Source organism: Enhydra lutris, unplaced genomic scaffold, assembly GCF_002288905.1.
Source record: "Enhydra lutris kenyoni isolate GAN:26980312 unplaced genomic scaffold, ASM228890v2 scaffoldscaffold50, whole genome shotgun sequence".
In the NCBI taxonomy this organism is placed as follows: Eukaryota; Metazoa; Chordata; class Mammalia; order Carnivora; family Mustelidae; genus Enhydra; species Enhydra lutris.
The window spans coordinates 6215714-6230585 of NW_019154134.1; the positions used below are offsets into that span (position 1 = coordinate 6215714).

The 14872-nt window shown below is 42.9% G+C and overlaps 1 protein-coding gene across 1 annotated transcript; it reads left to right on the forward strand.

Moving 5' to 3' along the window:
* The first annotated feature begins 5234 nt into the window (after window positions 1-5234).
* Window positions 5235-13548, forward strand: LOC111156954 (granzyme A). Its single transcript, XM_022518128.1, has 5 exons — window positions 5235-5368; window positions 7887-8025; window positions 10413-10554; window positions 10755-11024; window positions 13202-13548. Exons 1-5 carry the CDS (start codon window positions 5299-5301, stop codon window positions 13361-13363), a joined length of 783 nt encoding a protein of 260 aa, XP_022373836.1. The 5' UTR covers window positions 5235-5298; the 3' UTR covers window positions 13364-13548.
* The last annotated feature ends 1324 nt before the right edge of the window (window positions 13549-14872 follow it).

Below are 14872 nucleotides of genomic sequence, written 5' to 3' on the forward strand. Positions count from 1 at the left end.
CGATGCAGGGCTCGATCCCAGGACCCTGAGATCATGACCTAAGCCGAAGGCAGAGTTTTAACCCACTGAGCCACCCAGGTGCCCCAAATATGTTTTTCTCAATAGCGATTTTGACTTTGGTCAGTTTAAGCTGAAACTAGTTTTTACACATAAGTCCTCACAGCCAAGGTTGGCCAATGTCGGTATAGGTAAGGAGCACAGCTGTGACCCAGCACTCTTGCCTCAGATGTTCTCAGCAAATACTGAGAAAAGTCCTAGTGTGGTAGGACCTAGCACTCCCAAGTGCTGAACTCCCCTGCAGTCAGACCAGACTTGGCTAACTGAAGCTCGCTCGGCAATGGAGACTGTACACCTAGGACTCACAGAACAGCTTGGTAAGTGTGTGTTGGTTGGGTCCTATCATGGGATTTAGGCTTGTGTCAGCAGTGTTCGGGGAGGGTTCAAAGAGCAGGAGTTTGCCCTGACCTGAGTGTTGTCAAGAAGTGGGGTAATTAGTGGGCATCCTAATGGATCTCACTTACCTAGAAGGCAGAAAGAATAGAGAGACCATGTTTAAGAAGCAGCGGTGACTAAGAGGTGACAGCCAATAGGGGGTGTTTGGTCACTTTTGGGGTGCATTCAATGACCTTGTTTTTGCCTTTGCTCAGACATGACTGCAGAGTGGACTTGGTTTGCTCCCCTTGTCTGATGTTGGTGATCTTTGAGAGTGTTTATGATCAACAGGAAAAATCAGGGTCCAGCTGTGAGTGCCAGTCTGCTTTTTTCTTTCTCAGAAGATAGAGTCCTCAGATCCTGCCCTAAAGGCACTTCCAGGCTAGTGAGAGATAAATAAGTCCACAGCCTTGATTTTATTCTCTTTAGAAGGAGGTGGGATGGAATAGAGGAGGTGAGGGGTTTGTGTTCTCACAATAAAGGCAGAAAACTCCATCTCATCTCTGCCACCTCTGTGGCCAGCAGGGTGATGTTGCTCAAGAAACCATAAAGAAGGTGGGAGGACTTCAACATGGTTACCCTTCCAGGGTTCAGTGTAGTGGTGTGCTCAGTGCTGTTCTTTGTGCTTGTGCGTAAGAGAGCTTGAGAGGACTGTGCCTTACACACACAGGCTCCCCAGACTCCAGGTATAATCCATTCATTAAGATCAAAATCCCTTTAAGGGTTCTCCTTCCTCCTTGTCCATCCAACCAGATAACAGGCATGAAGACTGGGAGAAAGCATGAGTAGGAGAGAAGAAAGGAAGGTGTGCGTGGGCATGTGACTCTGTGTTCTATGGAAAGGCTCGCCCTTGTGACCATTTCAGCTTCTAAATCTTAGCAAGGTGAGGGCTGGGAGCACCAGCTACTCAGAGGAGCCTCTGAGGGAGGGGGGACAGTCAAAGGTGAGGAAGTGAGGGCTGAAAACAATGCAGGGATAGGCAAGTGACAGTGGCCACTACTGTTGTGTCCTTTGTTTTTAGAAGATCCATAAGACCAAGACCCTCTGCAGTTTCAAACTGAGCTTAAGGCAACATGAAAAGAAAGAACTAGAATTGTCTCCCTCTACTACTGTGTATTCAACCTTGAGCACACTCCCTACTTTCCTTGCCTTGACTTTTTGAAAAGAGAACAAGGTGGTTAGCCTAGAAGAGGCTTGGGGAAAGAAAGAGAAGAGCAGAGTGTGGGCAAGTCTCAAAGGCAGGTGAGAGCCTCAGGCTGGTTTGCACATGCTCAGAAGTGGGGAAACTACATTTCCACTGAGGTAGCTAATGAAGACTCTGGCTCCTTTTCCGCCCAGCCCCACTGCGCCTGGAACCCTGGTTTTCTTCCACCTGTCCATTCACAGACCTAAGACCATCTGAATAATGACTGAGTTCTTCACTGCAGCCTTTCAAAACACAGAACTGTCATCAACCAGCAATATAATTTTATCACTGACAGGCCAATGGAACTGAAGTTAACCTAGACTTGCGTAACAGTACAGGCCTATAAACGTATGCTGTGACTTTTTAGAAATCAGTTGCTGAAAACACATGGACAAAGGAGAAAGGGGGAAAAATGAGAGTGAGGCATACCAAAAGACACTCTTAAATGTAGAAAACAAACTGAGGGTCGCTGAGGGGAGGTGGGGTGGAGGATGGACTAAATGGGTGATGGGCATTAAGGAGGGTTCTTGTTAGGATGAGCCCTGTGTATTATATCTAAGTGATGAATCACTGAATTCTCCTGAAACTAATATTACACCATATGTTTACTAACTGAAGTTTAAGTAAAAATTTGAGACATTGAAAAAATAATCAGTTGCTGATTGTCAATTATCAAAACATGTCTTCAGCCAAGTCCTTCATTAGAGCATACTAAACAAGCAAGACATATATTTTAATCAGAGCTGTTTTCTGGGTTGTGTTACTGTTGTCCTTGACTTAAACTGCGTTTTCCATTTTCTAGCTGGAAGGTAAAGCTGCTATAAAACTGTAGGAATACTTAAGCTACAAAAAATAGGAGGAAATGTCTCACCCCACACCAGGTATCATGCAGCAGGATGGGCAAGCACCAAAAGAGACTCGCTAACAATTTCAAATACCTTGAGAGAAGTCAGTGTCACTGTAATAGACTGAAAAATACGTAAGTGACAGACCACATTCTAGAAAAGGAAGAATAATGATGAAACATTTCTGAGTGTCAATTATTGCAAGGATGGCTGATTCTGGGGACTGATTCTGTTCCTTTGATAAAGACACCAATAGATTAGAAAGGGAAAATCTCAGTATAAGGAACTGTGACTTCAATTCAGGGTGAGAGTAAGGAGAGTTATATATTCCTGTGTAATCCGTAATCTTCTACCTGTAAATTAATGTGCTCTTTGAGATGAAAGAGGATGTGATTTCTTAGATATGACAACAACCACACGAGGCGAAAGAGGTTGGTGAACTGTGCTTCATCAAAATTTAAAACTCCTCTGCTGTGAAAAACACCATCAAGAAAAATAAAAGACAATCCCAAGACTAGGAGACAGTGTTGTGCCCGAGTTTTCGTGTCTGAGAGACCACTACGGAGCCAACACCGATGCAATCACACGAGGGTTTATTCGACAAGCTTAAGCTTGAGCCCAAGTATATCCGACACAGCAGAGTAGGGACTTGGACCCCGAGCTTAGTTAAGGCAGGGGTATTTATGGGTTCCTGTTACTAAAGCAGGGTGGGGGTCTCTGGAACTAAAGCAGGGTGGGGCTTCCTGGAACTAAAGTAGGGTGGGGGTCTTTAGAACTAAAGTAGTGTGGGGCTTCTTAGAACTAAAGTAAAGTAGGGGAAAGTTCAGTCCTTGGGCACAGGGGTCTGAGATGGCTGTACTTATGCTAAGGCTAAACCTGAGGTGGGATGGCCTTGATTTTTCTCGGCCTCCACAATAGTATTTGCAAATCATGTATCTGATAAGGGAATCATATCCAGGATATATAAAGAGCCCTTACAACTCAATAATAAAAAGATAAATAACCCCATTTTTTAGAAGGCAAAATATTTGAATAGACATTTCTCCAACAAAGAGAGATAAATGGCTCCTAAGCATGTGAAAAGAAGCTCCTAGCTAGTCATTCAGGAAATGCTAATTCTAACCACAATGGGATACTACTTCATACCCTCTAGAATAGCAATTACCAAACAACAGCAGCAACAAGAAGTAGTGGCAATGATGTAGAAACTGCCTATAGTGTTGAAGAGTGGAACTTTTATACACTGTTGATGGCAATGTAAAATGGTGCAATCACTTTGGAAAACAGTTTAGAAGTTCCTCAAAATGTTAAACACAGAATTAGCATACAACCCAGTAACCTGGGCCATATGAGAATTCTAATGGGTTATATGGTGACTACTAATGGGTACAAATCTTTGGGAATGATGAACATGATCTAAAATTATTTATGGTGATAGTTGCACAACTCAGTAAATATACTGAAAACCATTCAATTATAAACTTCAAATGGGTAAAATTAATGGTATGTAAAATATATTTCATAAAGCTCTTAAGAGTCAACACGAATGAGGGAATAGCAACCATATTCACATTAAAAAAAAAAAAAACCAGCAGAATTGTCACTGTTTCCATTAGGAAATTTTTAGTAACCATGGTCAGTCAAGACTTGACTTTAAGTTTGCACTAAAATTACTTGTCAGAACTGGAGGCTGGGTATCCCACTGCTATTTACTGAAAATGATTAACCTTTGATGCACTAGTAATATCTAGGGAAAAGGAAACATAGGGGTCTCAGTAGAGTTCCCTTAGAAGGTCATGTGATTTCTGAGAAACAAACCACTAGGTCTGAAGTTGTCAGTATGTTAACTCTGGGGATGGTTGGTGTAACACCAAACATCCTGAAAGAACATAAGACCATGTGTATTAAGACCACATCCTCAGCTCAGAAAGGATCATAAAACAGTTCTAATAGAAAGTGTACTGAATATTATTCCTTGAGGGACTGAGGTTCACCTGTCTTAAACAAAAACGTTTCTCAATATTAGAACAAAATAGCCATGTCTGACTACATTTTCCTTCTTTAGCTAAATCCAGAAAGAAGGAAGAAAGGGAAGGATACAGTGGGTGGGGGGAGGAAAGAAGAGAGGGGAGGAATGAAGGTGGGGGGAAGGGGAAACTCAGTATCTTTCCTGTATCTCAAGGTGTATAATCAAATACACCTGTCTGTGGAAACACAGACAGCCAACACTCCCTATCCCCACTCCCTCTGTCTTCACACCTGCCACAGACTTCAGGTAGGAGCACAATAAATAATCTTCCACAAAGTGGGGAAGGAAAAATCTAGGCAGGAGCTTACTAATAAATAAGACTCCCTTCTGCATTTCCACTTGCCCTTGGCCTATTAGTCCTTATATAACCCAAGGAGATAACTAGGACAAAATTTGGTTGCTGACCAATTTTTTTCAAAGCTCTAATTTAAGTCTTAATAGATTCCATTAGTGGAAGCAGAAGATAGTATTGCTGCTGATGAGAACTAGAATCCTCCAAATTTCTGTGAAAACACATTAGAGTCTCCCCTTGTGTACTACGTTCTGAGGGCAACAGGGTCCTCTCATCCCCACCCACACTATAGAGTTGCCCTCCCCTCCCTCAGCAGTCCTAGCAAAGGAAAGCATGACCACTCGTAATGAGTAATTGTTCACTGTTCTCACTTGGGTTTCATTTCTGAATGTTCAAGTTTGAACTTGGAAAGAGAGAAAACCACATCCTTTGTACCCTCAATATATAGATGGAGTTAGTCAGAGCTAACACAGATTTTCGTGCCGATTGATGTGGGGACAGGACAGCAGCCACAATGAGGATCTCCTGTATGATTCCGGCATCCTCTTTCTCAATTGCCGTTTTTCTCCTGCTGATTCCTGGAGGTAAGACTGCTTCTCATCATTTCCAGCATAACCATTAAGCAAATGGAGCAGACTCTCAGCAAACTTTTGGCAAGATTAGCTATGTATAAGAGGAGATATTTATTCCCCATGCTTTAATAGTCTCCCTTGAATTCTATGTCTTTATTTTAGAAGGAAAAACATCCTTCCTTCCTCTTTAAAATTTCCTCACAAAAAATAATGGAACCACCAGTGTTTATTTCTGACAATTTATAAATTGAAAATTTATAAATGAATAAACAAAATAAGTGAATAAACAAAGATGCTTGAGTTAGGAAAATAAATAGTATCTTTCAGGAAGGGAATAGTGGTGTTCAGCCTTTCTTGCTGCAGAAAGTACGCGGATGGTTTTAAATGGAAGTTTAAAAAAAAACCCTGATTTTGTCACCCAAAACAGATCAGGAATGACTTGAATTTATATCATTTCTCTAGTGTGTCACTGGGAATGTCCCCACATTGACTCTTTGGGGGTATTGAGCGACTTCTCTGGCATTCCAAGTAGTAACCAACATGACTGGTTTTATATGAGCTGCATGGGCATCAGTTTCAAATGCTATGAAGCTCATGGCATTATCACAAGACAGGTTATACCCCCTGAGTGGCTTTAGACTTTTCCTTGAAAACCTTCAAGAGAGTGAGGACTGGTCTAGGACTACCTCAAGTATGCTGACAGGTAGGCACTAGCCATGGCTTTAGCCCAAGGTCTGTCAGGTTTTGTACGTGGGAGCAGTGGCCACGGGCTGATGCAAAAACCTGTCTCGCCAGGAATCCGCAAGGAAGTTTATCTTGCACCTAAAAATGAGAAGAAATTTTTAAAATAACAAGGTTGCTACACATATGGGTCAAAAGCGTGGGCAGACCATCAGCCTGGCATAGTAGGACTGTGTTCAGGCATGTTAGATCTTCTGTAACATTGAAAACAGAGCAGATATTAAAAAAAAAAACAAAATCCAGTGATATCTTTCCTTCAAAGGAAACAACAGAGGGGATTGCTCCACTCTTCTTTGTTGCCTGTGGTCAGAGAGAGCAATGTGGGCACATAAAGGGAACAGGTAGAGTAAAGCAAGACTTGGTGCTCTGGGCCAGGGTTCTCAACTCTCCTATACATTAGAATACTCTGGAGGGCTTTTTAAAATGCTTGCATCCAGCCCCAGCTCCCAAGACTCTCATTTATTTTGACTCTGGGGAGGGATCAAGAATTGCTAGGTTCCAGAAGCTTCTCACCTGCTCTAAACTCTACCCCTGACCCTTTTAGGAGTGGTTGGTTGCAGATGTTGACTTTTTTTTTTTGGAAGCTTGTGTCTGTGCTCACCAAACAGATGATTTTGCAAAATAAAAATGAAGTTATTCTGCTGAGTTTATAATTTCTGCAGCTCAGAAGGTCCAAAGATGTACCGTTGGGATCTTTACCTACATGACTCACCCAAGGAAAATTTGAGATGGGGGTGAAGTTGTCAGCATTTCTCTAAATTCCTTATCTTCTAACTTCTAGAGTCTAGTATATCCGCTTCCCAACACACTTCTGGAAATGAGAGCCCTTGGAACCACTCTCTTCCCCTTCCCTCACTCTCACCATCTGCATCTGATTGTGAATTTGGCAGCAAGATGGCTTTATTAATGGGGTAACAGGCACTCTGCCCTAAAGGAGAAACCACTGAATCTCAGCCAGTGGTCAGAAGTATTTTAGAAGAGTCCAACAGCATCTGGCACAGGGGTGGAGGACTGAAAGCGTATCACAAAGGCAAAGGCACAAGATGGCTAAACCAGCATGAATGGGGTTTCTTGTGGGTAAGACTATTTTCTGTAATCATGAAACCCTACTTCTGCTCTGTCATCATGGAAATTTGATTAAGGCAGAGTTCTTTCCTTCCTTCTCCTACCTCTTTGGAAAAGGCCTTTGGTTTGACCATGTTTCAGTCTGCAGGTTGAGAGGGAGCCTCTGGTGCAATAGATACTCTTCTGTCCATTTAGGAACAAGAGAGTACCAGTTTCAATTAGAGAAGTCTCACAATGACCAAAGAACTCATAGATGGGGCACAGCTTAAAGGCACTCTATCGGTTTATAAGCCGTGTGTTTTGGCAAGGAAAGAAGGGCAATCTCAGGCTTCTAAAGGCTGCTCTGCTTCCCCAGCTCAGTACTCAGCCAGAAGGGAGGAGGGTGGAGTGCCCTCAAGGTGGTCATCATCACTAGCATCTCTTGGAGCAACCGCGACCGACCCGACCTCCGCGATTGTGGCAGATTTCCAGCCTCCTAATCCCTGGAGCTGCTGATGGCCCAGCTTCTGTGGGTGAAAGAAGAGCAGGACACTCTCAGGGAGTCCAGCAGGAGTGGGATTTACATTCTGATATCCAAACATCTCCATGGAGGGTGGGGGGGGGGGGGACCTGTCACTTATGTTTTCTCTCCAGGCAGGAAAAGCATGTGTGGTCTCAGGAACATGGCTTTAGGGAGAGCTCTTTGGGGTGGGCGCTGAGAGGATTTGTCTTTTTCTTTTTACAGATTTCTGTGTAGAAATTATTGGAGGAAATCAAGTGACTCCTCATTCAAGACCCTACATGGTGCTACTTAAAGGAAAAAAAATCTGTGCTGGGGCTCTGGTTGCAAAAGACTGGGTATTGACTGCAGCTCACTGTGTCCTGTAAGTGCTCGGGTTCTAAAAATGTTTGTACAGATGTTCTTATTTGGGGGAATATTAATAAAGAGAATAAATCTTCACTAAAACCACAGGAAGCTCACGTTAGTATCTTCACATCACTTAAGTCTCTGGGAAATTGCTTTACCCCAGCAGGGAGTTAAGCCCAGACTCAGCCCCAAAGGATCAGACCTATGGGGGATCCGCAGTGGGCACCAATATGCTTGCTGTCATACTCGGCTAGAGCTACCAGCTCTGAGCGCTGCAAGCCTTTGCTTCTGGTCTTGACTTCATGACTAGAGAGAATTAACCACAGTATGAAAGGGTAAAACTAAAGTGTCCCCTTGGGAGCCTGAGCTCAACAGTCAAGTAGAAAGCTTGTTTCTTTTTTTCTTTTTATGTTTTTAAATAACATTTAGCATATTATTTTTTTCAGGGGTACAGGTCTGTGAATCATCAGTCTTACACAATTCATAGCACTCACCATAGCACATACCCTCCCCAATGTCCATCACCCAACCACCCCTCCCCTCTTACCCCCCATCCCTCCAGCAACCCTCAGTTTTTTTTCCTGATATTAAGAGTCTCTTATGGTTTGTCTCCGATTCTGGTTTCATTTTGTTCCATTTTTCCCTCCCTTCCCATATGATCCTCTGTCTTGTTTCTCAAATTCCTCATATCAGTGAGATTGTATGATAATTGTCTTGCTTTGACTGACTTATTTTGCTCAGCATAATACCTTCTAGTTCCATCCACATTGTTGCAAATGACAAGATTTCATTTCTTTTGATGGTTGCATAGTATTCCATTGTATATATATACCACACCTTCTTTATCCATTCATCTGTTGATGGACAACTAGGCTCTTTCCATAGTTTGGCTCTTGTGGACATTGCTGCTATAAACATTCGGGTGCATGTGCCCCTTCGGATCACTACATTTGTATCTTTGGGGTGAATGCCCAGTAGTGTGATTGCTAGGTCATAGGGTAGCTCGATTTTCAACTTTTTGAGGAACCTCCATACTGTTTCCCAGAGTGCCTGCAACAGCTTGCATTCCCACCAACAATGTAGGAGAGTTCCCCTTCTCCACATCCTCGCCATCTGTTGTTTCCGGACTTGTTCATTTTAGCCATTCTGACTGATGTGAGGTGGTATCTCATTGAGGCTTTGATTTGTAGAGAAAGCTTGCTCCTAATACTTTCCCTCTTCCTTTTCTGACCATCTCTCACATCTCAGCCATCTCTTAACCCCCGCTGACTACTACCTTCAGAGCTCTTCCAGGCCTGGTCTTTCCTCCATTCTCATAATCAAGCCTCTAAACTTGGGCTGTCCAATATGGTAGCCACTGTCATATGGTTACATGAATTTACATGTGGCTCTATGAATTTAAATTAAAGCTCAATAATATTACAAATTTATTTCCTTGGTGGCATTAGCCACATTTCAGGTCCTTGCTAGCCACAGGTGGCTAGTGGCTACCATTTTGAATGAGGCAGATGTATAGAACATTTCATCATTCAGTTGTGCTCTACTGAAACCAGTTCTAGTTTCTTAAGTGATACTCACATCAACTGATGTAATGGAAAAATGACAGTGTGACCATCTGGTTGGTTTCATTTACACTACACTGTGAATGATGATAACCTTAATCATTAATACACCAGAGAGCATTTTTTTAAGTAGGACCAGGCCCCACGTGGGGCTTGAGTTTATACCCCTGAGATAAGGGGCACAGGCTCTACTGAACCAGCCAGGTTCAGTAATACCTCCTGAGTATTTTTATTTTATCAATCAAAATGAACCTTTTGCAGGGAGTAAAAAAACAGAAAGGATCCTGGGTCCCTGCTTCAGATCACCATCCCCCCAATATACACACACTCAGTGCCATGCAAATAGGGTTCATGGAGCAATCATATTCTGAAAGTTTTCCCTTTTAAGTTTGTTGTTCTCTTACAAAGATCCCTTCAGTGCATTCCTCTACAATTACTGAGTGCCTTTTGCTTCCATCTCTAGACCCCTGAGATCTTTGTTTTCCAGCATTCTGCAACCTGATTCTGCAACCTGATTCTCCACCACAGCTCAAGGAGGGTGAGGGGGCACTAAAACCCTAACCCCTAAGATCCCAAGCCTTGGCTTAGCTGCCGTGGAGTTCTCTTGTTGTTTTTCAGCAGACCTAGTTTAGTGTGTTGCAAAGAAGCTGGTGGTGATGATGACAGATTCATAAACAATTATTTTATTCTTTAAACTAAACTTTTTTTTTCTTTCTCAGCCACAAACAAGTATTGCCACAGAAAGTAGATTGACAAATGAGACAGTAAAGCGGATCATATAATATGCTGAGCTCCTAATATAAAGAATAAACCCAGTTAACAGTGTCGTGTCTGTTTCCAGGAACAAAAATTCCCAGGTCATTCTTGGAGCCCACTCAATAACCAAGAGGGAGTCAGAAAAACAGATAATGTATATTAAGAAAGAGTTTCCTTATCCGTGCTTTGACCCGCACACACATGAGGGGGATCTGAAACTTTTACAGGTATGTACCTCTGATAGACTTCACAGTCACAGAACATCCTACCATCTGGCTGCCTCCGTGGAAATTTTTTCCTTGGTGCTCTGTGGCTATAGACAAGAGTTACATAATGGGGTCCTTGAAGGTGGGGCTAGAATTTAAGTAAAAATAGGACCATTTAAATGATCCTATTTTGTTAAGTCTTCATGCTTGTCTTCTAACAGCTGAACAAAAAAGCAAAAATTAATAAAAATGTGAGTATCCTCCCTCTCCCTAAGAACGGGGATGATGTCAAACCAGGAACCACGTGTCAAGTTGCAGGCTGGGGGAGCATTCGCAATAACTCCTCTCAGTCTGACACCCTCAGAGAAGTCAATATCACCGTCATAAATCGAAGAATCTGCAATGATGAAAAGCACTATAATTATAATCCTGTGATTGGACTGAATATGATCTGTGTTGGCAGCCTCAAAGGTGGAAAAGACTCGTGCAATGTAAGTAAAATAAGGTCCCACGTGTTAGCTGTTGGAGTAAGTCCCGCAGATAGAGAACCTGTAACATCAGGCTTTGTCTTGTCATGGCATTGGCTTCTGCAAGGTCCTAGTGTTTTGTTTTTGTTTTTTTTTTTTAACAGAAATTTGATAAAATCCCAAATAAATCAATGTAAGCTCATGTAAGTCATTCATCAGAAACTTGTTCTCATTTTTCACATAAACATATACAGATCTCAATTTGAAAATATGTAACATCCAGGAAAGCTGAAGTCAGGACTCCTCTAAGGACTTCAATGCCCTTTTCCCCACCTCAGTACTCCCCCCAAAATTCACTGTCACTTAACCTAGCAAGTCTGACATGCCTGTCCTTTCCAAGCCTGACTAAGGATCTCTGGCCAGACTCTGCTGCTTCCTGGAGCCAAGCTCAGTCCCCAGGAAGCAAATTCCAAATGTGACCCATCCAGAGACTGTGCAAGTCTCCATCCCAGAGTCCCCTGAGAGGCAGTGGGACAGGGCTCTGCTTAAAGATATAAGTAGCAGAGACACCTTAGAAAGTTTTAAGCTCTGAGTTTATCATTTCTCACCTTTCCCAAAGACCCTGTAGAGCCTCCTCTGAAGAGAAGCAGTTGCAGTGTAGGTGGTCTGGGAGTTTGAATCAGAGACTGAGAGATCCAGGTGTCTCCGTTCTTTCCAGAAGCTTGGCTAAACATCTGCAGAATCTGAATGGCTTCATTTTGGGACCATGGCTAGGCACATCCCAGGAAGAGATGACATTGGTCCTCTGCACCTTTCCACTTTCTCTCCTTTGCTCTCTCTCCTCCCCTCCCTTCATCCACCATCTTGGCAATCCAGAAACCCAGAACCTTCCCACCCTTGGAAACACATGCAGAATCCTGAGGCCACAGCCACGTCCCAGCGTGCCTGTCCCCTCTCCACTGCCACCCTAGGGTCAAAGCTTAGCCATCCTTCTGCCTTTCTCTTAATGCCAAAGACCCTTTAGAATTGGCTATGATGGACTCATGATGAAAATTTCAGACCCTATGTAAAATATACCTGTCCAGAAGGGATCCCAGGCTCTCACACACTTCCCTTAGTTCATGTACTCATAAGCCCAGTTTTTGCCTGAAAAGGAGGGATCATTGATGCCTTCACTTGGCTGGGAAGGTGTTGGGCACTCAGAGCCTGGCGTTTACAGAGCTCTATATACATGCCTCGGTGGCTTTCTGTCTAGCACCACCGATATTCCCTAAAGCAAGAGTAGTGAAATGACCACTTCAGACTCTAGACCTCAATACATTTAAATATGCTGATTCTAGAGTTCCATGAGAGAATATAGGGTCACACAGTGGGTAGCATAGTCAGGAGGCATAAAGCAGTGACCTCAGCTAAGTAAAGCCTCTCTGTTGGCAGAGTTCATTAACTTTGAAGTGTGACCACTGGTTTCTGGGATTTCCCATCTAGTGTCAGATGCTCCAAAGAGACTTGGGGGAGCAATTTCTGTCTATTTGACAGGACGAAGGGGAAAGTTGCTTTGGTTTTGTTCCTTTAGGAAAACAGTTACATGCTAGAGAAACTAGAAGACATGATGCCTTATAAAACTAGAAGACAGGATGCCTCTTTGCCTGAATATCCCATCTGCATTTGACTGTTTTACCCTTTGCGTTATTAAGCATTTTAAGAAAATGACAAACAGGAGGGCTTCCCTTCTAAAGCAGAATCAGTCTCAAAATTGGTGGATAACATGAGCAATAATACAAGTTTTATTGCATGTTCACTGGTTTATAAATAAATTGAACAAGCCAATTTAAAAATATTAAAACATTTCCAAACATTTGGGACTTTTTAAAAAAATTTTTTAAAGATTTTATATTTGACAGAGAGAGAGGCAACACAAGCAGGGGGAGTGGGAGAGGGAGAAGCAGGCCTCCCGCCAAGCAGAGAGCTGGATGCAGGGCTTGATCCTAGGACCCTGGGACCATGCCCTGAGCCAAAGGCATATGTTTAACAGCTGAGCCACCCAGGTGCCCCAACATTTGGGACTTTTAAGCACTTATTTTCATTTAGGTCAAGATTGTCTTAACTTCACATTGAATGTTCCACATTCAATGGAATTTTTTCCATCCCACTAGTGAACATATTCCATGCTGATCCCCATTACCTTTCCTGTTTTCCCCCAGGGAGATTCTGGAAGTCCTTTGATATGTGAGGGTAGTTTTAGAGGCATTACTGCCTTTGGCCTTCCAGGAAAATGTGGAGACCCTCGAGGACCTGGCGTCTATACTCTTCTCTCACAGAAGCATCTCAACTGGACAATTGCGACTATGAAGGGGTTTGTTTAGCTAATTGTACTTCAATGCATTTGCTGTCACTTCTTTTTTCATTGTTTGTTTCGAATTTTTATTTAAATTCCAGGTAGTCAACATATAGTGTAGTATTGGTTTCAGGAGTGGAATTTTGTGATTCACCATTTATGGGGTGGGCATTTGCTATGACTTCTTAATCTTATCATAAATAAAATCAATTTGTGGAACTGTATCCATTTCTCCTATACCTACAGTGGGCAGATCTGTACTGGCAAGGGGAAGGAGAGGAATATGACAACCTTACAGATATTGCAAGAGAGACGAGAGAGCCAATGTCACCAGAGTCAACCATGCGTCAAGTGACATACATACTTTCCTCGAATTATTCACTGTCTAAATGGGGCCCAGCAGGAGTGACAATAAGGTCAGGTCTGTCTAGTGACAGGCTCAGCAGTTCCGCAGGAAACAGGAACAGCCAGTGGAGCATTTGGGTTTAAAAGGAAATGCTTTTGCCCTCCTAAGGCCATTGCTCCACATCAACACATGCTATCTATCAATCTATCCATCTCTCTGCAAGAACCTGAGTCCAAGAAAGAAGTAGACGGGGCAGTGTCTCACCGTGTTTTCCAAAGGCAGGTAAGAAATAGAAAATAAAATTTTACGGGACAGAAATGATGCCCTTGGCAGACAAGAAAAGTATACAACAGAGAGTCAGCCTCCTCTCTCATGGGTTTGCATAGAAGCCTTTGATTATCTAGGTGATTTCTTGGTTCTCCTCAACCCTGAGCCTGGGTGGATCCAGCCAACACAATGGTTACAGGAGCTGCCATCACATACTAGGCAGTAAGCGCTCAAAGGCTTCCTTGAAAAACCCCTATGTTGTTATTCAGCACATTGAACTCATTGGGGAGTTGTCAGTCCAACAGCCACTTCAAAATGTGATTATGTGAATGGATTCCTGAAATTTCCATCAGTTCCTTTAGAAGTGTACATGCACATGCACACACACACAATGTATACCCAAGCCAAGAACATACATCAACACCAAGAGACAGCCTCCTAAAACAAAGAAGGAGCATAGCTCAATTACAAATCCTCAGCCCCACCTCTAGAAATTTTTATTTAATTGCATTCAATGAGACCGAGGACATAATATTCTTTATATAATCTCCCCAGTGATTTCAATATACAGCTGGTGATGGGAGGCCTTACACTAAAAAATGAAGTCTGGTGCTAACATCTAAAACAGGGCTCTAAGAGAATCCCTAGGATGATATTGTAGATGCCTGCTATAATCCCTAATTCATAGTTAGAATTTTAATAGCAATAAGAGGATAGACTATTCCCTACTGGCAACATTATAGATTTCAAAGTCCAATTAAAAAGTAGTTGCATAGAGGGACGCCTGGGTGGCTCAGTTGGTTAAGCAGCTGCCTTCGGCTCAGGTCATGATCCCAGCGTCCTGGGATCGAGTCCCACATCGGACTCCTTGCTCATCGGGGAGCCTGCTTCTCCCTCTGCCTCTGCCTGCCATTCTGTCTGCCT